The sequence below is a fragment of the Heptranchias perlo genome, chromosome 6 (genome assembly GCF_035084215.1).
Source record: "Heptranchias perlo isolate sHepPer1 chromosome 6, sHepPer1.hap1, whole genome shotgun sequence".
NCBI lineage: Eukaryota > Metazoa > Chordata > Chondrichthyes > Hexanchiformes > Hexanchidae > Heptranchias > Heptranchias perlo.
This window is the reverse complement of record NC_090330.1, coordinates 52663269-52686697: the sequence shown is the minus strand read 5'-3', so window position 1 is coordinate 52686697 and position 23429 is coordinate 52663269. Positions and strand designations below refer to the sequence as shown.

General features: G+C 42.9%; 1 protein-coding gene across 3 annotated transcripts in view; it reads right to left on the bottom strand.

Moving 5' to 3' along the window:
- The window catches only part of LOC137322994 (coiled-coil domain-containing protein 81-like), an 80902-nt gene that overhangs the window by 39176 nt on the left and 18297 nt on the right, over nucleotides 1-23429 (bottom strand). For 2 of the 3 annotated variants that reach the window (XM_067986316.1, XM_067986315.1), the window contains 3 exons: nucleotides 16315-16484; nucleotides 13960-14077; nucleotides 1923-2043 (listed from right to left, as the gene is read on the bottom strand). In XM_067986316.1, coding sequence (XP_067842417.1) covers nucleotides 1923-2043; nucleotides 13960-14077; nucleotides 16315-16484 — 409 coding nt within the window. The remainder of the gene's footprint in view (nucleotides 1-1922; nucleotides 2044-13959; nucleotides 14078-16314; nucleotides 16485-23429) is intronic. The other variant, XM_067986314.1, reaches the window with a different exon arrangement.

Below are 23429 nucleotides of genomic sequence, written 5' to 3'. Positions count from 1 at the left end.
CACTGACCCATTCAGCCACCCCAGTTTCATTGTGGCCTTAAGGCTTCTTGCGGCTTCTGGGGAACAGTTGCTCCCTTCTTGCCCTTATTTCGTCCACTAGCACCTCCAGGGAGGCATCTGAAAACACCTGGCAGCCTTTCGACTCATCTGTCTTGCTAAAAAGTCTTCCAGAATTGAACAAGCAAAAATGCAAGCAGAGCATGGAACCTTGCACTTTGAAGTGCATCCCTGCTTTAACTAGGCCTCAAGAGTTGCGTCGGAAACTGCACGTGTCACGTGGGAGGGCTGCCCGATTCGCCATGAGATTGTGAGGGCAACCCGTTAATCATGTTAAAATAAGGCCCAGTAGTTAAAATGGTGCAGGCCTCATGGCAAAAATGTTATGGAAGTTTGCTGCCTGCCCTACCCACCGCACGCCTGATTCGCACCCCAAGTTAAAATTGGGGCTAAAGAGTTGGGGACAATTAAAGGAAAGTATCACTATGGGGCAGCAAACATTCTGAAAGCCTTTAGAATGAATAAAAAGGCATCTCAGATTATTAGAAGCCTTTGCCAAAGCTGAAGGGGCAAGATATTAAGAAGTGAAAGGAAAAATAAAGGAAGAGGAAACCCAAAGTACAGGCACGAGTCTGTAGCAAGTAACGGAGCAGTCCAACACAGTGCAGATGGTGTTTCATGCATTGGTTGTAAGGAGTGTGGCTCTCCATGCCATCGCATGGCATCATCCCCACATTGCAGAATCCCTGGAGTGAGGCGCTGGCAGACTTGAAGCTGTATTTGACTGTCAATGGCTGTGCTGTCCCTATTAGCAACAGGTATCCTTACAGCAGATGTCACAGCTCTTCATTTGGCTCTCTGCTGACTTTGCTGATCAGGGCCCCATGAAGATCATTCCCCACAGTCACTGCCAGGTGGGGAAGACAATGCCTGCAAGTATGGTTGATGGCAACTTAGTGGGTTCAACCAATCAGTCTTTGCTGGCTGATGATTACCCTGGCATGCCTTTTTTTTTAAATGCTGTGTTCAGGGTGCTACTGAACAACCATCCAGTATAACAGTTAGTCAGGCATTCAGATATATCTGTGCCATTGGGCCTGCTGTCACAACTTGCCTTGTACAGGGGCCTCTGCATGCACTAGTCTTCTGTCAAAGCAAAAGTATGTTTGCCTCTGCAGATGCGAATGTGCAGGCCCTGGCAAGAGGGCATAGAGCACCTGTCATTCAGCCTGACCAGCCTGGAATACTTTTGGTGGTTCACCTCTTCTTCCAAGTACCTGAAATAGGAGGATTTCCATTAGGACACCCATTTGTGCATTAGTGGTTCTAAGGGCAAAGGAAATTTTAAACAATTGACATAAAGCCCAGCAGAAAAATTAAAATAAATGAAAAACTGGCCAGAAATGGCTGAAAAACTATTGAATGAATCTTTTTACTTGCCCTTTAGACTTATTTCCATATACAACTCAGTGCCAAGTAACCCTGGACACCCATTTATATGGTGTGATTTGGATACAGTATTTGAATATTATGATGAAGCTCCCATCTGTTTCAGATGGCAATTTCCTCTGCCCACCCATAGCCCATCAGAAATGCTCATTATATGCAAAATAGGTGGAGGCTCAGCATTATAGGTCTCTGCTCCTTTTTCCGTGCCATAGTTCCCCGTGAACTTGAACACATGGCATGGATAATCATAAGACAAAAATTGGCCCCAATGTCTTCAGGGAAAGACAGCAGAAAAAGGAAAGCATTTTTAAAAAAAAGAAATTGCATCTGCGAGAGCTCCTTCAAGATCAAGTGTTGGTTTGCTGACATTCATATATTGTAATGGATTTGCTCTACCATGCATATACTACAATGGCTTTATGACAAGTAATAAAATATGTCTATTCAGATGCCCCAATACTTAAAGTAGTACATACCTGTCCCGCCCTGCAATGATCAGAGCAGGCAGTGGCTGGTGGGGTTTTGAGTTTCGGTGCCTGCAGGTTTGTGTGTTGAATTCCAGACTGATAGGGTGAAGACCGATATGGAGAAGACAACCTAAAGATGTATCAAAAAAAAACATATGAACCAAAATTCCACTTTAATTGAAATTATTCAAAATCACTTCTCCCACATAACACATATTGCAGAAAACTGCGAGATTCGACACCAGCAAATAGTGTTGCTCCTATAGGGAAGTGAAAACATCTACAACAACAACTTACATTTATATTGCACCTTTAACGTCGTAAAAAATCCCAAGGCACTTCACAGGAATGTTATCGAACAACATTTGACACCGTGCCACAAAAGGAGATGTTAGGACAGGTGACCAAAAGCTTGGTCAAAGAGGTAGGTTTTAAGGAGCGTCTTAAAGGAGAAGAGAGAGACAGGTAGAGAGGTTTAGGGAGGGAATTCCAGAGCTTAGGGCTTAGGTAGCTGAAAACATTGGGGGTTGTTGGAAGGTTATTGGGCTGGAGAAGTTTAGAGATAGGGAGGGATGAGGCCATGGAGGGATTTGAAAACAAGGATAAAAATTTTAAAATTGAGGCATTCCTGGACCAGGAGCCAATGTAAGTCAGCGAGCACAGGGTGATGGGTGAACAGGATTTGGTGCGAGTTAGGATACAGGCAGCATAGGAACATAGGAACAGGAATAGGCTATTCAGCCCCTCAAGCCCACTCCGCCATTTGATAAGATCATGGCTGATCTGTGATCTAACTCCATTTACCTGCCTTTGGCCCATATCCCTCAATACCTTTGGTTGCCAAAAAGCTATCTATCTCAGATTTAAAATTAGCAATTGAGCTAGCATCAATTGCCATTTGCGGAAGAGAGTTCCAAACTTCTACCATCCTTTGTGTGTAGAAGTATTTTCTAATCTTACTCCTGAAAGGTCTGGCTCTAATTTTTAGACGGTGCGCCCTACTCCTAGAATCCCCAACCAGCGGAAATAGTTTCTATCCTGTTCCCCTTAATATCTTATAAACTTCAATCAGATCATCCCTTAACCTTCCAAACTCTAGAGAATACAACCCCAATTTGTGTAATCTCTTCTCGTAACTTAACCCCTGCAGTCCGGGTATCATTCTAGTAAACCTACGCTGCACTCCCTCCAAGGCCAATATGTCCTTCCGAAGGTGCGGTGCCCAGAACTGCTCACAGTACTCCAGGTGCGGTCGAACCAAGGTTTTGTATAGCTGCAGCATAACTTCTGCCCCCTTGTACTCTAGTCCTCTAGATATAAAGGCCAGCATTCTATTAGCCTTATTGATTATTTTCTGCACCTGTTCATGACACTGCAATGATCTATGTGCCTGAACAACTAAGTCCCTTTGGACATCCACTGTTTTTAACTTTTTACCATTTAGAAAGTATCCTGTTCTATCCTTTTTTGGTCCAAAGTGGATGACCTCACATTTGCCTACATTGAATTCCATTTGCCACAGTTTTGCCCATTCACCTAATCTATCAATATCCCTTTGTAATTTTATGTTTTCATCTACACTGCTTACAATGCCACCAATCTTTGTGTCATCGGCAAACTTAGGTATGAGACTTTCAATGCCTTCATCTGAGTCGTTAATAAATATTGTGAATAATTGAGGCCCCAAGACAGATCTCTGCGGGACTCCACGAGTCACATCCTGCCAATGTGAGTACCTACCCATCATCCCTACTCTCTGTCGCCTTTCCCTCAGTCAACTTCCGAACCAAGTCCGTACTTTTCCCTCGATTCCATGGGCTTCTATCTTAGCTAACAGTCTCTTATGTGGGACTTTATCAAATGCCTTCTGGAAGTCCATATAAATAACATCCATTGACATTCCCCTGTCCACTACTTTAGTCACCTCTTCAAAAAAACTCAATCAGGTTTGTCAGGCACGACCTACCTTTCACAAATCCATGCTGGCTCTGCCGGATTAACTGAAAATTCTCGAGGTGTTCAGTCACCCTATCCTTACTTATAGACTCCAGCATTTTCCCCACAACAGATGTTAGGCTAACTGGTCTATAATTCCCTGGTTTCCCTCTCTCTCCTTTCTTAAAAAGCGGAGTGACATGTGCAATTTTCCAATCCAGAGGGACGGTTCCTGAATCCAGAGAACTTTGAAAGATTATAGTTAGGACATCTGCAATGTGCTCACCTACTTCCTTTAAAACTCTGGGATGGAAACCATCTGGTTCTGGGGATTTGTCACTCTTTAGTGCTATTATTTTCTTCATTACTGTTGCTTTACTTTATTGAGTCCCTGTCCCTGATTCCATATTAGTTTTCTTGGGATTTCCAGCATGCTATCCTCTTTATCCACTGTAAATACTGACGCAAAGTAATTATTCGACATGTCCGCCATTTCCCCATTGTCAATGACAATATTCCCACTTTCAGTTTTTAAGGGGCCAACACTGCTCCTGACCACCCTCTTTTTCCTAATATAACTATAAAAGTTCTTCGTATTGGTTTTGATATCCCTTGCAAGTTTCTTTTCATACTCTCTTTTTGTAGCTCTTACTATCTGTTTTGTGACCCTTTGTTGATCTTTGTATCTTCCCCATTCACCAGGATCTTTGCCATTTTTTTGCCTTTTTGTATGCCCTATCCTTACGTCTTATACTGTCCCTTACCTCTTTAGTTGTCCGTGGCTTTTTTTTTGGCAAGTATAGTTCTTGCCCCTCAGGATTATAAACAGTTTCTTTTTTTTAATTCGTTTATGGGATGTGGCCGTCGCTGGCGAGGCCGGCATTTATTGCCTATCCCTAGTTGCCCTTAAGAAGGTGGTGGTGAGCCGCCTTCTTGAACCGCTGCAGTCTGTGTGGTGAAGGTTCTCCCACAGTGCTGTTAGGAAGGGAGTTCCAGGATTTTGGCCCAGCGACGATGAAGGAACGGCAATATATTTCCAAGTCGGGATGGTGTGTGACTTGGAGGGGAACGTGCAGGTAGCGTTGTTCCCATGTGCCTGCTGCTCTTGTCCTTCTAGGTGGTAGAGATGGCGGGTTTGGGAGGTGCTGTCGAAGAAGCTTTGGCGAGTTGCTGCAGTTCATCCTGTGGATGGTGCACACTGCAGCCACAGTGCGCCGTTGGTGAAGGGAGTGAATGTTTCGGGTGGTGGATGGGGTGCCAATCAAGCGGGCTGCTTTGTCCTGGATGGTGTCGAGCTTCTTGAGTGTTGTTGGAGCAGCACTCATCCAGGCAAGTGGAGAGTATTCCATCACACTCCTGACTTGTGCCTTGTAGATGGTGGAAAGGCTTTGGGGAGTCAGGAGGTGAGTCACTCGCCGCAGAATACCCAGCCTCTGACCTGCTCTTGTAGCCACAATAATTATATGGCTGGTCCAGTTAAGTTTCTGGTCAATGGTGACCCCCAGGATGTTGATGGTGGAGGATTCTGCGATGGTAATGCCATTGAATGTCATGGGGAGGTGGTTAGACCCTCTCTTGTTGGAGATGGTCATTGCCTGGCACTTGTCTGGTGCGAATGTTACTTGCCACTTATCAGCCCAAGCCTGGATGATGTCCAGGTCTTGCTGCATGCGGGCTCGGACTGCTTCATTATCTGAGGGGTTGCGAATGGAACTGAACACTGTGCAATCATCAGCGAACATCCCCATTTCTGACCTTATGATGGAGGGAAGGTCATTGATGAAGCAACTGAAGATGGTTGGGCCTAGGACATTGCCCTCAGGAACTCCTGCAGCAATGTCCTGGGGCTGTGATGCTTGGCCTCCAACAACCACTACCATCTTCCTTTGTGCTAGGTATGACTCCAGGCACTGGAGAGTTTTCCCCCTGATTCCCATTGACTTCAATTTTACTAGGGCTCCTTGGTGCCACACTCGGTCAAATGCTGCCTTGATGTCAAGGGCAGTCACTCTCACCTCACCTCTGAAATTCAGCTCTTTTGTCCATGTTTGGACCAAGGCTGCAACGAGGTCTGGTGCCGAGTGGTCCTGGCGGAACCCAAACTGAGCATCGGTGAGCAGGTTATTGGTGAGTAAGTGCCGCTTGATAGCACTGTCGACAACACCTTCCATCACTTTGCTGATGATTGAGAGTAGACTGATGGGGCGGTAATTGGCCAGATTGAATTTGTCCTGCTTTTTGTGGACAGGACATACCTGGGCAATTTTCCACATTGTCGGGTAGATGCCAATGTTGTAGCTGCACTGGAACAGCTTGGCTAGAGGCGCAGCTAGTTCTGGAGCACAAGTCTTCAACACTACAGCTGGGATGTTGTCGGGGCCCATAGCCTTTGCTGTATCCAGTGCACTCAGCCGTTTCTTGATATCACGTGGAGTGAATCGAATTGGCTGAAGACTGGCTTCCGTGATGGTGGGGATATCGGGAGGAGGCCGAGATGGATCATCTACTCAGCACTTCTGGCTGAAGATGGTTGCAAATGCTTCAGCCATCATTGAGGATGGGGATGTTTGCAAAGCCTCCTCCTCCCGTTAGTTGTTTAATTGTCCACCACCATTCACGACTGGATGTGGCAGGACTGCAGAGCTTTGATCTCATCCGTTGGTTGTGGAATCGCTTAGCTCTGTCTATAGCATGTTGCTTCCGCTGTTTAGCATGCATGTAGTCCTGAGTTGTAGCTTCACCAGGTTGGCACCTCATTTTTAGGTACGCCTGGTGCTGCTCCTGGCATGCTCTTCTACACTCCTCATTGAACCAGGGTTGATCCCTTGGCTTGTTGCTAATGGTAGTGTGAGGAATATGCCGGGCCATGAGGTTACAGATTGTGCTGGAATACAATTCTGCTGCTGATGGCCCACAGCACCTCATGGATGCCCAGTTTTGAGCTGCTGGATCTGTTCTGAATCTATCCCATTTAGCACGGTGGTAGTGCCACACAACATGTTGGATGGTGTTCTCAGTGTGAAGACAGAACTTCGTCTCCACAAGGACTGTGCGGTGGTCACTCCTACCATAACTGTCATGGACAGATGCATTTGCGACAGGTGGATTGGTGAGGACAAGGTCAAGTAAGTTTTTCCCTCGTGTTGGTTCGCTCACCACCTGTCGCAGGCCCAGTCTGGCAGCTATATCCTTCAGCACTCGGCCAGCTCGGTCAGTAGTGGTGCTACCGAGCCACTCTTGGTGATGGACATTGAAGTCCCCCACCCAGAGTACATTCTGTGCCCTTGCTACCCTTAGTGCTTCCTCCAAGTGGTGCTCAACATGGAGGAGGACTGATTCATCAGCTGAGGGAGGACGCTAGGTGGTAATCAGCAGGAGGTATCCTTGCCCACGTTTGAACTGATGTCATGAGATTTCATGGGGTCCAGAGTCAATGTTGAGGACTCCCAGGGCCACCCCCTCCTGAATGTATATCACTGTACCGCCACCTCTGGTTGGTCTGTCCTGCTGGTGGGACAGGACATACCCAGGGATGGTGATAGAAGAGTCTGGGACGCTGGCTGAAAGGTATGATTCTGTGAGTATGGCTATGTCAGGCTGTTGCTTGACTAGTCTGTGGGACAGCTCTCCCAATTTTGGCACAAGTCCCCAGATGTTAGTGAGGAGGACTTTGCAGGGTTGACCGGGCTTGGTTTGCCTTTGTTGTGTCCGGTGCCGGATGGTCCGTCCAGTTTTATTCTTATTGTGATTTTTTTTTAGCGAGATTTTACAACTGAGTGGCTTGCTAGGCCATTTCAGAGGGCAATTAAGAATCAACCACATTGCTGTGGGTCTGGAGTCACATATCGGCAAGATTGGGTAAGGACGGCAGGTTTCCTTCCCTAAAGGACATTAGTGAACCAGATGGGTTTTTACGACAATCCAGTAGTTTCATGGCCACCATTACTGATACTAGTATTTTAATTCCAGATTTTATTTAATCGAATTTAATTAATTGAATTTAAATTCCCCAGCTGCCGTGGCGGGATTTGAACTCATGACTCTGGATTATTAGGCCAGGCCTCTGGATTACTAGTCCAGTAACATAACCACTATGCTACCGTACCCTTATGTTCTGTATCATGTTAAATGTTTCTTTAAACATTTCCCACTGATCATCAGTTGTTTTATCCATTAACAGATTTGTCCAGTTTACTGTGGACAGTCTCTGTCTCATACCATTGAAGTCGGCCTTACCCAAGTCTAGAATCTTAGCAGCTGATTCACTATTTTCCCTTTCAAACACTACCTTGAACTTGATCATGTTATCTTTTGGATAAGCCCAAGTTTTGGATGAGCCCAAGTTTACGGAGAGTGCAAGGTGGGAGACTAGCCAGGAGTGCATTGAAGTAGTTGAGTCTAGAGGTAACAAAGGCATGGATAAGGGTTTCGACAGCAGATGAGATGAGGCAGGGCCGGAGATTGGCGATGTTACGGAGGTGGAAGTAGGTTGTCTTAGTGATGGAAATGATATAGGGTCGGAAGCGTAGCTCTGAGTCAAATAGGATGCCAAGGTTGCAAACTTAATTATGAAAGAATGTAAACTATAATTTATGTTCATCATAGCATTTCCTAGCACCTAAAATAACTACATTATATTAAAAGGAATACAGATTGCAAACTTTCCCAATATAAAGAACAAGTTAGATTCGGGCTATCTCAGTTAATGTTTTGCCATGGCAGAATTCTTTGCACCTCAAATTAACTATATAGCTACTATGAAATGAATCATTTCTGCTGTTCAGCTCCAAAATATTTTACCTTGATGACAATGGTTTCAGAGAGATTAACAACACTCCCCTAAATGACTTTCACTCCGAACTGAAAGACAGCTTTCAAGAGGAATGTAGTAGTGTCACCAAGGTTGGCATGGATAAACTAGACAAGTCACAAAGTTTCTTCTTGATCACTCTGGCATATTTAATTAATTATGAAAATTCAGTTTCAGTCTTTTAGCGATCAACAGACATTCATTGAAGTTTAATGGTGAGGCATAGCAATTTCTACAATGATTAATATTTTGAAACTACATTCCATGCAAGATATGATCATACTAACATAACACTGGAGATGCAGTTTCTATGAACTGCAGGTTCCCACAATGTACTGCTGAATGCTCACTGTTGTTGCTGGACTACTAAAGGTTAGCCAGCCTCTTTCTTTTAATATTACATTACATCGTGGCTTTTGGGGAATCTTTAGGCTTTGAAATTCTTTAGTTATTTAAATATCTGATCATGTTGTTGTATTGCGGTTTTCACAATTTATGCTTGTAGAAAAAGATCATACTGGCAGACACGGCACTAAATGTTTATCATATCTAGGGCATGCGGGTGAGTATGAGAGTGTATGTATGCATGTGTGACACACTGGGTGCTCCAGTTTGAGGACAGGGAACCATTTAGAATATCAGCTAGCAATGAGGCCAGGATGGAAGTTGGGTGGGTAGCAGTTTAGTCGGAATGGGGTCAAGGGAAGAGAGGTGGGTCTCATGGATGACATGAGATCGGAGAGGGCATGGGAGTCGATGGAAGGGAAACTAGAGAGAGAATGGGGTCCAGGGCTGGAAAAGGGGCTTGGAGGAGGTTTGGCTTGGTGGTGGTTTGGCTTGGTGGCAACAGGAAAGAAAGAACGAACGAACTTGCATTTATACAGCGCCTTTCACGACCTCAGAACATCCCAAAGCACTTTACAGCCAATTAAGTACTTTACAACAGTGACTACAGTTCAAATGTAGAAAAGAAAGGGGGAAGCCGCAGAGGCCGCTGAATGGATGGTGTCTGCCTTGATGTCCAAGATATCCGTGAGCTCCTCGCATTGTTAGATATAAGGTGGCGGGAGCAGGGTAGTGTGGTTTAATGAGATGATTGGTAATGGAGAAAAGAAGTCGGAAGTTATCTTTGCTCTCCAGTATGAACCTAAAGTAATGGGCAGATTACATGGGTGACAGTTGTGGACTAATTTCTGCACCCCTGAGCCCCCTTGTTTAGAGCACACCTCTGGAAGGCGCAGGACTTTTGCCCACTACAAAGATGGGCCTCTGACCCAGCCAAACTTACAGCTTCAGGGTCATTTAAGTACGGGATGCAGGTTCTGACAAGGAGTGCTACTGAAATGGGGGCAGAGTTTACTTGCAGCAGGCCACTGAAGCCTGCCACAGCATGGGGATGCAAGCAGCCACCGTGCTGCCCGCTAAAATGGAATTTAAAACAAAAAAAAAATCCTCCTTCTCTTCAGCCTATGCAAGACCACACTGCTGCCAAAAAAAAACTATTGGGCCCCCTCCACCAAAGCCCTGGACACCTGAATCGAATAGGCGTCCTTTTCATTCACATGACACAAATGTCAAGAAATATGTCAGAGAATGTATTTCCCTCATTTGTATTTGTTTTACATAAATCTCCCAAATATGGGCAGGCTCACTGTGCACCACTGGGCCCAGGCACCAGGAAATGAGAGGGAGCACAAGGAGGCAGGGATGCAGCAGAACACATATTGGAACAATTTTCCACTCCTGCCTGCTTCAGATCCACTGAAAAATCGCCATGGCGGAGGGAGGGAGGGCTGAAATTCCAGGCTTGGGGTATCATGCACATGGTTGAATGTCCAACATATTATACCAGATGAGTCCCTCCAGGGGATGGGGCATAAAGTCAGAAAATTACCTTTAATAGGCACGGTCACACTGTAAGAGTGCAGCCAATTACACACAAGCCGGCTTCACTCTCAGTTGGCCGCATTCAGCGTAACTCAGCCCTGGTTCTAGGAACAAGTAGATCTACGCTTCTAAAATTTGGGTAAGGGAACCAGTTTTACTTATGTAAATGCATTTGTTCTCTATGGATCTTCATCTAAAAGTGAAGCTCACCTTACCTACATGGACTGGCCCCTCTGTCTGAATGTAAAAGTGGGAGAGTTACATTCAGATGTTCCTTTTCTGAAACTGGATGCAATGTGAAATGCAAGTATAAAAGCAACTTATGTATCTTTGTTGGGCACACTACTTTAAATTGCACTTACCCATCCTATTGTCATACCATTCATTAGCAAAGTATCTGTTACACCATTAAAGAGTTTTGTTTCAGATCGCGTTTGTTTTCTTTTCAACATGTTCCTGAGACCATAGTTATTGTTAAATAAGTTCAGGGAGATAACTGAAACCTTTAAAGTCATTAGTTTACATGATTAATAAATTCTTAATAAAGATTGACAACCACATAAAACATTTACCTGTAAGAAACTGAATAAATAATGCAAATCCTTTGCAATGTTTATGTCCAGGCAGATAGTCAAGGCTAGTCCAGCACATGTTCAACTAACTTTATAGAGTTGCTGTTTATTCAGTAGGGGTCAGAAGGCCATAAGATAGATGTGTGTGAGCAAGGATATTCAGGTCTTGCATTTTTATCTATCTAGAAAGGGATTACAATTCCCCATTGTAGTACCCAGTTGGTTCTCAAATGATTGAAGAGTTTTTTCCTCCACTACCCTACCCAAAAGTCCATTCAAGATTTTGAGCACAATTTAGAGGTAATTTTCTGATTTTGCACTTCTAAAGTGAAGTCTCACCCACCAGTGCATTTCAGAAATTTCAGAGATTTTACACCAATTAAAATTAATAACCAGAAAATCATGTGGACCATAAATCAAGTGCACTAATCTCTGCACCTGAATTTCCAATATGTACTCCTATTGTGCAAAGCTCTGTGCCAAGAGCACTAAGTTGTACAATTTACCCCTTTATTTCAGTTCATTCAAATAGCCTTGCCATTAGGAGAACTGGAATGCACTATTTTTTGTAAATATTCAAAAAGCTAGAAGGGAATCCTGAAAATAGTTTGTGACTGTGTTTAGGATTGATACTGACCTTCTAGACCTGACCTGGTATATTTAATAATACTTCAGTGACCACAGGAATACGACTGGTTCAATGGACCAATATGTACCACAAGGGCTGCACTATCCTATTATGTTCAGGAAACCTCGGTGTTGAAATTATGCTGTTTGACGTTAGTAATGAACACAATAACACATTTGTATGAAATTCTTTTGTCTGCTATTCTACCAAAAGACTAATCCCTTTTTTTAAAATAACATACAAAAGAATTTCTTACAATGTGTTTGTTAGTAATATTCCTTTATATTAGTTAGAAGCAGTTTATATATTTTCATATAATAATCTCCTCCCCTCCCATTCTCTGAACAAGCTAAACCCTACTCCTCCCCCACCCTCTTCCCTTTGGCTTATTCTGCCCTCCAGTATTGCAGTCCTCCATCAGCCCTGGTTCAATGATCTCCCACCCTCTAAACTAGCTTGATGGCTAAACTTAGCCTTGACTCCCCTAATGCAACATCACAGGAGGTTATCTAGTAATATATTAATTGTTTTGCATCCAGTGCCACTTCCTGTTGTCACAGTTTTTCCACCACACTTTCATCATTGCACTTTCTTGATTAGCTCATAGTAAAACAGCAGCAAATCAGAACTGAAGAGCTAGGAACATATACATCAAAAGTGAGGAAAGTGGCTAGAAAACTGCTAGTGAGAAACTAATAAGGACTTAGGAAAACAACCAATCCTGAATTACAAGTCAGGAGAACCTACCAATAAAAGAAAGATGATAAACCAATTGAACCACTCAAAGCTTTCTTAAAAAATTCCTTCTGCTTATTTGTTTTCAGTAACTGAAATGTCCAAAATAAAGTTTGTAAATAAAAAAGACATTAAAATCACAATTACATATATTTGCAATTAACATGATTAAAATTAATTCTAAAGTTGCTTTATGTGTCTTTTAGTTCTTTCATTAATGCTTTTACTTGAAAACGTCAAGCTCTCCCAAAAGCCTGGGCTTGAACTTGATATCTTTACCAAGTTGGGACTCAGGTGAAGGGTAGATCCAGGCATCTGAGCATGTACAGTGTGCACAATTTCCCAACATGCATTAGTAGCATTTCTCAGCCTCTAGCAATATCACATTGTTTTTCAAAATTATTTGAAGAAAAGCTACAGGGCAAATTTCAAAAGCATTCTTCAGTTCAAGCTCATATCGAGGTTAAGGAGGACCAAGGGACACAAGTACAAATTACAAATGCATAAAACAAGGTTAGATACCAAGACGTACTTCTTTTCATAGAAAGTCATAGACCTTTGAAATAAGTTGCCAGCATTTGCAGTGAGTGTAAATTTGCTGCAAACATTCTAAAGAAAAACGGGCGAGTTTCTGCCAGCGGCAAACATCTCTATACATAGAACAAAAGAACATTAAAATTAAAATTTGACATTTTTAAAATTTCCCTGAAAAATTAAAAACCTGAAGGAATGAGATTCTACACTTGTAATAGTTAATTTTCAGTGCCAGAGAGGTTGGCAGTAATTAACAATTATCATGTCATTATAAAGGTACTTATGCTAATTACTAGCCCTAAATATCTCCGGCGGGTTTAATTTGCATCTAAATCTGCGCAAATACAGCAACTTCATGACATTCAATGCACGTAAATGGTGAGGCAGACAGCAAAATGCTGCTTTCGTGTAGCTGACTGCGATGTGGTGCAACTTGGACAGCATCTTTTGGATATTGGTATTTAGCTGCACATCTGCTCATCGCCTGAAGTTGCTGTACCATTTATGCATGGATAACAGCGACACCATTAGCCTCACTGTTATTTTGACAGCAAATTTTGGCCGATTATGCTACAAGTACTGGATATAATGGGGAAGTTAAGTTATGGATTAGAGTTACCAGAAAAATTTAATTGTATTATACAGCACTGAATAAGACAGATATATATTTATATTTTGTCTATCATTTAGCAATCTGCATTATAGAAACAGTTGGGCCAAATTACTTTTCCCATTTCTTACGTCCTTAAGAAATAAAGACAAAAGCAGGACTGGAATGTAATGCTGAATCTAAGTACTGTGCAAAATGCTAAAATTGGAAATTCCATCCAACTTAACCTTTTGCGACTTAAGTGTAAGATTTACGAACGTTTAAATCCATCAATCAGACAGTGGCTTAGAACAAATGACATAGAGAATTAACTGGTGCATCCAGTCCCATGTTACCTTTCTGATAAATCTTTGGGTTCAGCAGCCTTTTGAAAATCTTCTGTCAGACATATAGCAGAAGTTTTAGCAGGAGTCAAAGGTTGTTTAACAAAAGGTTGCTTGACATGGGGCATTTCTGTTAAAACAAAAAAAAAAGTATTAGGGGTAGAAATTTGTCGTTGCCCTTTCGGGCACAAAGGCAGCGATGCAGCCCCTATGTGCACCCAAACCAAGGGGGGGCCGGACCAAAATTGGGCCTCATTAATATTAATTGAGTGAGCTGCCGGCACCTGTGGCCCCTCCACAGGCAGCTCGCCCACTTGAACAAAATGAATATCTGGCCTCTTGCTGCGTTGGCAGCGGCCCAAAGGCAAGTCCCGGGGGGGTGGCATTGAGGGAGGTCCAATCGGGAGCACTCCTGTGAATGCTCATTACCGAAGAGCGAGGAAGGAGCAAGAGAAGGGGAAAGGGTGAGAGAGGTGACTGGCAACAGTTGGGGAGAGGGAAAAGGAAGATGGAATCAGTGAGGGGAGGAGGAGAGGAAGAGTGAAATGGCGACGGGAGCAACAGCCAACAGTGAGGGGCGAAGAAAAGAAAAGAGGGAAATGCTGAGGACCAAGGGTAAAGGGAAAAAGATAGGTATGGGGAGGTAAGGTGGAAGAAGGGGAAGGGGCACAGGATAAGAGAGCCAGAAGTGAAATGGTGAGACGAAAGAGGAGGGCATAGGGATCACCAATGATAAGATACACGAAGGAATGAACTGCATAAGTGGCAAAAAGTGACAAGAGCACCCAGGATAAGAAAATAATGAGAAAAAGAGAGACCCACATCCAGCAACACAAGGTAGCAGACAGGTAAGAGATACAACTTCAACAAGAATTTACCGTGATTAACACCAGGAGAGAATCACAGGAGTAGATTTTCACTTTAAGCAGACTTTGGGCAGCTGTACCATAATCCCGGCGATCTGAGTGCTGTTTGGGCACTTACAGGCAATTCACCGGTCGGGGGGAATTCAAGTGGTTCCACCGACAGATATTTTCTCTTCAGAAGGGAAAGCAAATGGTAGATGGGGAGGGTGGGGTGCTGGAGCGTGGACAGGCCAGCATTGGGACGGACGATTTTTGTGGGGTCAGGAGAAGCACATGCTCTTCAAGGCCCCACAAAAATCTCTGTAAACAACCAGAAACTTACCAGTTTTTGAAGCAGCCTGGAGCAGGCCTTTAGGTCTGTGTGCAGTGCACGGCTCCCGGCTCTAAATTCAGGTAGGTATTTTTTACAAACATACCTTTCTCGTGGAAGCCTGCAGTGGTCCCTTTAAGGACACATTCAGGACAACCCAATTTTGCACAGGGGACCTCAAATATGCGTTAAGCCCCTTATTTGCATATGCAAAGGGCCTAACGCCTGTCTCTCAACCACAGATACACAGAGAGCTAGAGAACAATAGAATCACAGATATATAGGGGAAAATAAACATGTAGGGTTGAGAAGAGAACTACAAATACACACGGGAATATATATTGTAAACAATTTTACAACACCAAGTTATAGTCCAGCAATTTTATTTTAAATTCACAAAGCTTGTGAATTTAAAATAAAATTGCTGGACTATAACTTGGTGTTGTAAAATTGTTTACAATTGTCAACCCCAGTCCATCACCGGCATCTCCACATCGGGAATATATATGTATAGAGAGAGAGAGAGAGAGAAAATCACAGTCACACAAAAGCACAGGGATTAGTTTCAGTTATTTCAAATGAACATGTGGAGCTGCCCATGCGAATGTGCTTATAAATAAAATAAATTTGCTCCACAGCTTTAAGATTTTGGTCCAAAACAAGTAGCGTGCCAACCCATGCACCGATTCCAACCTCTCTGCCCTCCTATCCATACTCAATCTCACCCTTCACATACCCGCTTCCACCCACTGAGACCCCATCCCAGTACTGCGAGAATCTGTGTCCCTATTCCAGTGACTCCAGATCCCAGAGTCTGAAATATAATGCTGAATATCACGGTATCCGATAATGCTACTTGGCATAATATCTTGTTCTTATAAAATTGAGCAATAACATGAGACATCAGTTATACATAAATTCTTTAGGTATATACAAATTGGCTGGGGTGAGATAAATAGTATTTTTAACAATTTTTTTTTTTAAACACAAGTTAATACTTCCAAAAGAACAAATAAAAGCTGTTTGGGGGCACTGGTGAACTTCTCCTCTCACTACATACACACACAACCACACCAACTAATATCTATGGAAAAAGCAAATCTAATAGAAAATTAAAATGAATCACGCCGTCTTATATTTTTCAAATATTCAAATAACTAAAATTATCAAGGGCAATTTCATTCAGCATACCTATTATTTCTCTACCTTTCTCTCTTTCCTTCATTTTCTCAGTTTGTTCATTTTCTCTGTTTATCTCACTTTGTTGAAGTTTACATGGGTTTTCATCATTTTCTCTGTCATTTTCTTCTTTAATTGACTGCATCACTGATTTTCGTTCACTGAGATCAGTTGACCGAATCCTATAGTAAGGTAAAAGTTATGACTAGAGATAGACATACATACAACACAAAACACATGTTCTAATACCAAAGCCTGGCCAACTATATTTTATTGTTTAATATTTCAGTTATCAAAATAAATGTGATCTTGAATTTCCTTGGTGGTTCCACCAGATCCTGCTGTAACTCCAGAGCCCATTTGTGCTGGGTCCCTACCATTTTTGGGATTTTCTGGTCAGCCTTGTAAAGGGTGGAACCTCTGCCTGCTCTTCACAAGGCACATGGCATTGGGTACAGCATGAAGGACGGAGACTCCCTACATTACCAGTTCAGTTGGGACCCACTGTAGGAGTGGAGGCCAGTATTGTGAAGTGAGTGGAGGCCAGTATTGTGAAATGAGGGGACTGTCCTTGCTTGATTCCATACCTACCTTTCTGAACACAGGCAGAGCATCACTAACAATGGCTTCTCTTTTCATCCCTAATCATCACCTCCAGAGCCCCCAACCATCTATCCTCATCTATATGCTGCCTTGGTGACATCATCCGCAGACCTATGGTCAGTTTCCACAGGTACATCGATGACACCCCATACTATCTCTCCAGCACTTCCTTTGACCTCTCAATTACCTCTGTGCTGTCAGATTGCTTCACTGACATCACTGACAATCTTAACTTCCTACAGCTCAACATGGGAATATTGAAGCCATCGTATTCTGCTCCCACCACAAACTCCATTCTCTTGTTACAGATTCTATCCTCCTCCCCGGCCTCTTGTTAGACTGATCACAACCTCAATGTCCTGTTCAACCCTGAGCTGAGCTTCAGACCAATATTCACTCAATCACAAACTGCTTCCTTCCATTTCCGGAACATTGTTCTCCTGCATCCCATTTCAGCCCCTTTGCCACTGAAACCTTCATACATGCCTTCAGTGCCTCCAGACTTGACTATTCCAAGCAGCCCAAAATCCATTCCTTCAATTGGGCGAGCTGCCTGTGGTGGCACAACAGGCTCCAGCAGTTCGTCCAATTAAAATGAATCAGGCCCGAGGCCCAATTTCAGGCCAGCGTCCCAGTTTGGACAGGTGTTGCGGCTGCATCGCTGCCTTCATGCCCAAAATTGAGCGCTAATGAATTTATGACCCATTCTATCCTGCACTAGTCCTGCTCACTCATCACCCCTGTCCTGGCTGACCTACACTGGCTCCCTGTCCTCCAATTCAAAATCTTCATCTTCATCTTTAAGTCCACTCTGTGGCCTCACCCCTCCCTATCTGTTCAACCTTCTCCAGCCCTATACCTCTCATACAGTTCATTCCTCTGACTCCAACATCTTGTGCATCCCCTCTCCCTTCACCTCACCGTCAGTGGCAAAGCCTTTAACTGCGTAGGTCCTAGAGTCGGGAATTCTCTACCTAAACGTCTCTGCCTCCCCACCTCTGTCCTCCTTTAAAAACCATCTCTTCATCAAAGCTTTTAATCACCCTTTCCTGGATCAGCATCTGTTTTTTCATATGCTTATTCTGTGAAGTGCCTTGAGACATTCTTTTGATCTCTCGTCTTTGAAAAAAGACTTTAAAAAAAAAATCAGGATATAGACACTAGAAGGATGGGCAAGATGCAATGGGAGAATCTCTGCCCTGGTGTGTGCTTTTTATGCTATTAAAGGGCCCACCAAAGTGGGCTAGTACACATGTGTTTTTTATTTTTGTAATAATATGTAAACTGAAGTTACAGATTGTACCAAACATCTCTCATCATACTCAGTGTTCGAAGCACTTAGCCTACTATGGATTAATCAGCTTACAAATCAAACCAAACATCATCTCACCTAGTATTACTCGGTCAACATTCGGAGAGATTGATGGAGTACATGTGCATAAGACACGGAGATCCGGTTCAGAACACAAGGGAGTTTCATTGTTACAATACCAGGTCCTACTACTGTGCTAGTAGATATAGGACAGCGGGAGTCAACTTCTAAGAAGCAGCCGACCCAACCACTTAAGGGAGTGACTCACACCACTGAACAGAAGCAGATACCTGGGGCAAACCTAAATTTGTAACAAGCACCCTTTGATGAGGAGGGCATTGAGCAGCAGCTGCAGGAAGAGGCGCAAAGGTTGGATGCCCTTTTCCCCTGATGTAGAAGGAAGATCCTGAAGGCAGTGGCATGCAGGGTATATCAAGAGGTGGCTGAGGCTATCAATAAAAGCAGCACCATGGTAACGACATGGATTCAATGTCAGAAAAAAATGTACTGGCCTCACCTGGGGGAGTGCAGGAAGTAAGTGTGAACCTTTACATAGACGTAAAATTGGTTGTTTGCCCTGTGGCTACGCCCAATGGTTCCTATCACTCACTGTTCTTTGGTCAATGATATAACATTTTGTAAGTATGGAATAGGTCTCATGCCCACCTGGGAAATATTCCCTGGTCACAAGCCACATAAAGTGCACACAAGTTAATGCAAGGATTTAATGCATGAAAGAGCAACAACTTAGCATCACATTCACAGTCAATGCTGCGGATTCTTACTGCAAAGTAAAAATAATGTGTCAATGTAGTGAGGTGTCCTGATGATTCATATATTCATTAAAAGTGTATTATTTCTCTGCAGGAGACAGAGGCATTTAGCAGAAGGTAGGCCACAGTTACAGGAGGAGGACTTGCTGCAGTTCAGGAAGTGACCCTATTTGAAGAATGGACAATAGAGCTCCAGCAACTTGCAAAGGTGGCAGGAGATGGTGAAGCATGTCGGCAGGTCCCTGCTGAGGGTTTCTTGGTCTCTTTCCTTCCTTCACGCTCAGTCCTGGTCAATGTGTTTGAAAATGTCAACCTTTCCGCACAAATGATAGCGATGATGAAGCCCATGAGTACATATGAACATAACTATTAAAGTGACTTTCTTCAGAGGAATGGCACAGCAATCAGAGGCCAGACCTTCCAGAGCACTTTCAGGAAGCAGCTAATTCCGTCACAGTTCCAAGACTTGGCATTCAACAACTCAGTTACATCCACTCAGGGCCCCGCATTCAAAAGAAGAATGCTTACAGAGCAAGGTATATTGTTGCAATAATGGCTGGTGTGCCGAGCACTTTTTGAACCATGGCGACAAGTGTGGAGGAGTCCACAGTCTACATATATAAAATGCCGGTGCGCGGGATTGAAAGTATGCAGACATCCTTGCAGCAAGTGGCAGCTCCGGGGCCATTTGCTGTGCAGACCAGCACAACTGAGGTCTTATTGCCACTATTAGGTTCTCTCATGAATGCTCAGATTGCTGCAATACAGATCTTAGGCTGTACTGTGGCAACCTTCATGACCACAATAGGTGGATAACATGAGTTTCCATAACTTTGGAAAGTACAAATGTACTGGGGATAAGATGATGCAGATACTTATACATTGGTATTTCATTCCCAGACAATGAATTTGAATCCAGTTCAGGCTGATAAGATGGAAGTCTTCATCTGTTAGTTAGTTGTAGGATTCCTATGTGAAATGGGTCTGGCCAATGTTGATCCAGTTCCTAAGATTTTGGGCATAGTTTCAAAGCACAAAATGATCCCTAATTTAACACTTCTTATCAAACTCACTTAGAGAGCCCCACTATAGGATTTGAGCACATATCTACGCTGACAACTCAGTGCACTACTGAAGGTGTGCTTCGTTTTCAAAGGTGCCATCCTTTGGATAAGAAGTTAAACTGAGGCCCCATCTGTCCTCTCAAGACCTAAAAAAAATCCCATGACAATATCTGACAGTCAGATGATTTCTGCTGGTGTCTTGGTCAATGAGACAGCAAAGGAAGATGTTTAAATCAGGGCTAAAGGATTCGGGGACCCCCTCAAACATGTGTGGAGAGACTGTTGGAGTTTACGGGGGTAATTTTGACTTTGGGTGATAGTGTAAAGTTGGCAATATTGAATCAGCCGCAATTATACATTTCTCTCAATTTTCAATTGTCAATGGAAATGAAAACCGGGAGAGATGTATTACGGGCGGCTAAATAGATATCACCCGTTTTACATTATCACCCAAAGTAAAGATTACCCACTATCTGCCTAAAACAGCACAATTTCTAACAGCTTGTCCAGCTCAGAACATCCTACTCATTGAGGACACTGACTTGCAGAATTGTCTGTAGTGAAGAAAAAACAATCTTGGCCTTCAGCGATGAGACCTATTGATAAACCAGACAGTGTGATAAACCATCAATAGCACCCTAGAATACTACTGACCTGCATGACTCAGGTGTCAGATTATCGAGTCTGCCAGGCAGGACTAACTCAATTTTGTTCTCCCATTGGGTGTGTCAACTTGGAGCCAACTTGGCCCTAAAGAGAATGTGCTTACCCACCCCCTCCTCCTAGGAGAAAAGTCACTAGTTGATCATTAGGCAACTGGCAAGCACGGATTTGAGACTTTGATAGGTGAATAGTGGGTTCCTGGATTTTCCTTTGAGCAGCATGGTGAACAGAACTGAAACATTAAATGTGTGAACGCATTACCCCATGCTCCTGCCCATAGCATGGGCACACACCATATCCCACCAGTTGAAAGTGCACAGTATCAGAATCATAGAATCATACAGCACAGAAGGAGGCCATTAGGTCCATCGTGCCTGTGCCAGCTCTTTGAAACAGCTATCCAGTTAGTCCCACTCCCCCGCTCTTTGCCCATAGCCCTGCAATGTCTTCATTATGGTGGAAGAACCAATACAAGACAGCTTTAAATGTGCCAACCACTTTACTATTCTAGATTTCCAAGTCCAATGCCATATACAAGGCTTATTCATTACCAACTGCCTAATCCAGGTCCTCACATAAGGGACTTTGGCAAAGGGAGATGCCCAAGCAGAGAGGTTAACTTCTCCTCCAGATTGTTGAATGACAGATCTGTGATGGCTGGAGCTCTCTCCCAGAGGTCATTTCCTCATTTTGCCCTAAATCCACCTCACACTGTGATGCTGGACCTTGAATGTAGGTCAAAGGAAGCCTTTCCGTTGCATGCCTGGGGACACCGAACTACGAAGGAGAATATTTGGACAGATATCTTTTACATCAGAAGCTTAACCTGTCACTGCCCATTCTCAGTGTGACCCCAAAGAACTCTGTCCAAGCTAAAGGTGACATCTAATTGGGACTGATGCTCCTTGTACCTTCTTTGAACCATGTAAGGCATAAGTAATATGCGTGGAGCACCTACCATCATATCCCACTGGTTAGCCCATTATTCAAGACAGTAAGTGAAGCATACTAGATACCTAGGCAAATCCACAATAAAATATTATTTTAGGAAAAGAAGCACCACAACTTTTACAGAAATGTCTGGGACATACAATCTGAGGAGATCCTTTATGATGCAATCCAACATATTGATACGGAAATCTAGTATGATGGACAATAGTGGATATTGTTGCATCACACCTGTGAAGTACCTAAAGCAGATCTTGTGGATGATCTAACAAGACTCAGCAATACACTGTTGACTAATCTCCCTAGATAGTTACTTTTCGATGATAATTCCTCTTCACCCGTGGACTCCTGACCCCTTATGGGTTATCAGTGTTCTTCTAAAATAGTAATGGCCACTTCAACAGATGAAATGCAACTAGAAGATGACTTATCTGAAGAGACTAGAAAGGGGATATATGCAAATTGTTATTACTACATATGTTGTGAAACTGGAGGCAGCTGCAGACATGATTTTGAAAGAGTCCTACAAAAGCAGGTGCAATGTTACTCTAGATTATTTTGCATTATTACATTACTATTTACATGTAGAATAGAAACAAGTTGCTGGCATTCCACGTATATTAGATTTATGTGCAATGTTTATCCAACTAATTTGTTGTGCTAGATTACAGAAAATATAATTAAAACTCACCAGCCCTCTGGAACTCTGAAATAGATGCTTTGACTTCAAAGTACAGTTTTGAAGATTTAGAATTTGATCCTCTAACCAAGTTAGATTTTTTTTCAGTGCCATGTCACCACGACAATATCTTGCACTTTGGTACTAAATTTTGTTTTTGACACTTTGTTCGTTTTTCCTATCACTGCTCACACATTTGCCCTTCCTCCAAATGTTGGTAGTGATGTGGCCGTTCCTAGGAAAGTGTTTTCATGCTTGATCAAATGTTTGAGAAGAATAAAAAGCTCAGACTGAGAGGAGCTTGTCCAGTGTTTCTTCTGGACTCCATTTTGTTGTCTTCGACTATAATTTTATAATGTTGTTCATTTGCATTCACCAGCATCATTTTTCATACATAATAATATGAAAGTTAACTCAGAGGCAGTAGATTTGAATAGTAACAACTAAATTTTGATTAACTGTCAACTTACCTGGAGTAATCTAGTACATAAATTTTATTAAACTGCTGCATTTATTTTCAAGTTGTAACTATGACCTAGTACCACTTGAACTCTTTTTAAAAGGCAACAATGCCTGAAACTTTTAGCATCTCCTAAAGTGAAAGAAACAACTTTCATATATATGCCTTATCATTTCCTCAGAATGTCACAAAGCACTGTACAAATCAATGGATTACTTTTGAAGTTGCTGTTGTGTAGGCAAACATGACAGCCCAGATGAACATATAAAGGTCCCACAAACAGCAAATGAAGGAATGAATGACCAGATAATCTACTTTTGGTGATATTGGTTGAAGGAGGAACATTAACCAAGACACCAGGCTCTTCTTCCCTACCATGGGATCTTTAACACCACCTAAGCAGGCTGACAGGGCCTCAGTTTAATATTTCATCCAAATGGCAGCACTTCCAACAATGCAGTAATCCCTCAGTACTGCATTGAAGCATCAGCATAGAATATGTGCTCATGTCCGCAGTGGGGTATTTAACTAAATGTAATGTGTTTTAAAAAATCTCATGAGAATTATAACTTATGTATTTACCATAACACCATATTCATGATGGCTTGTTTTAAATAGGACTAAC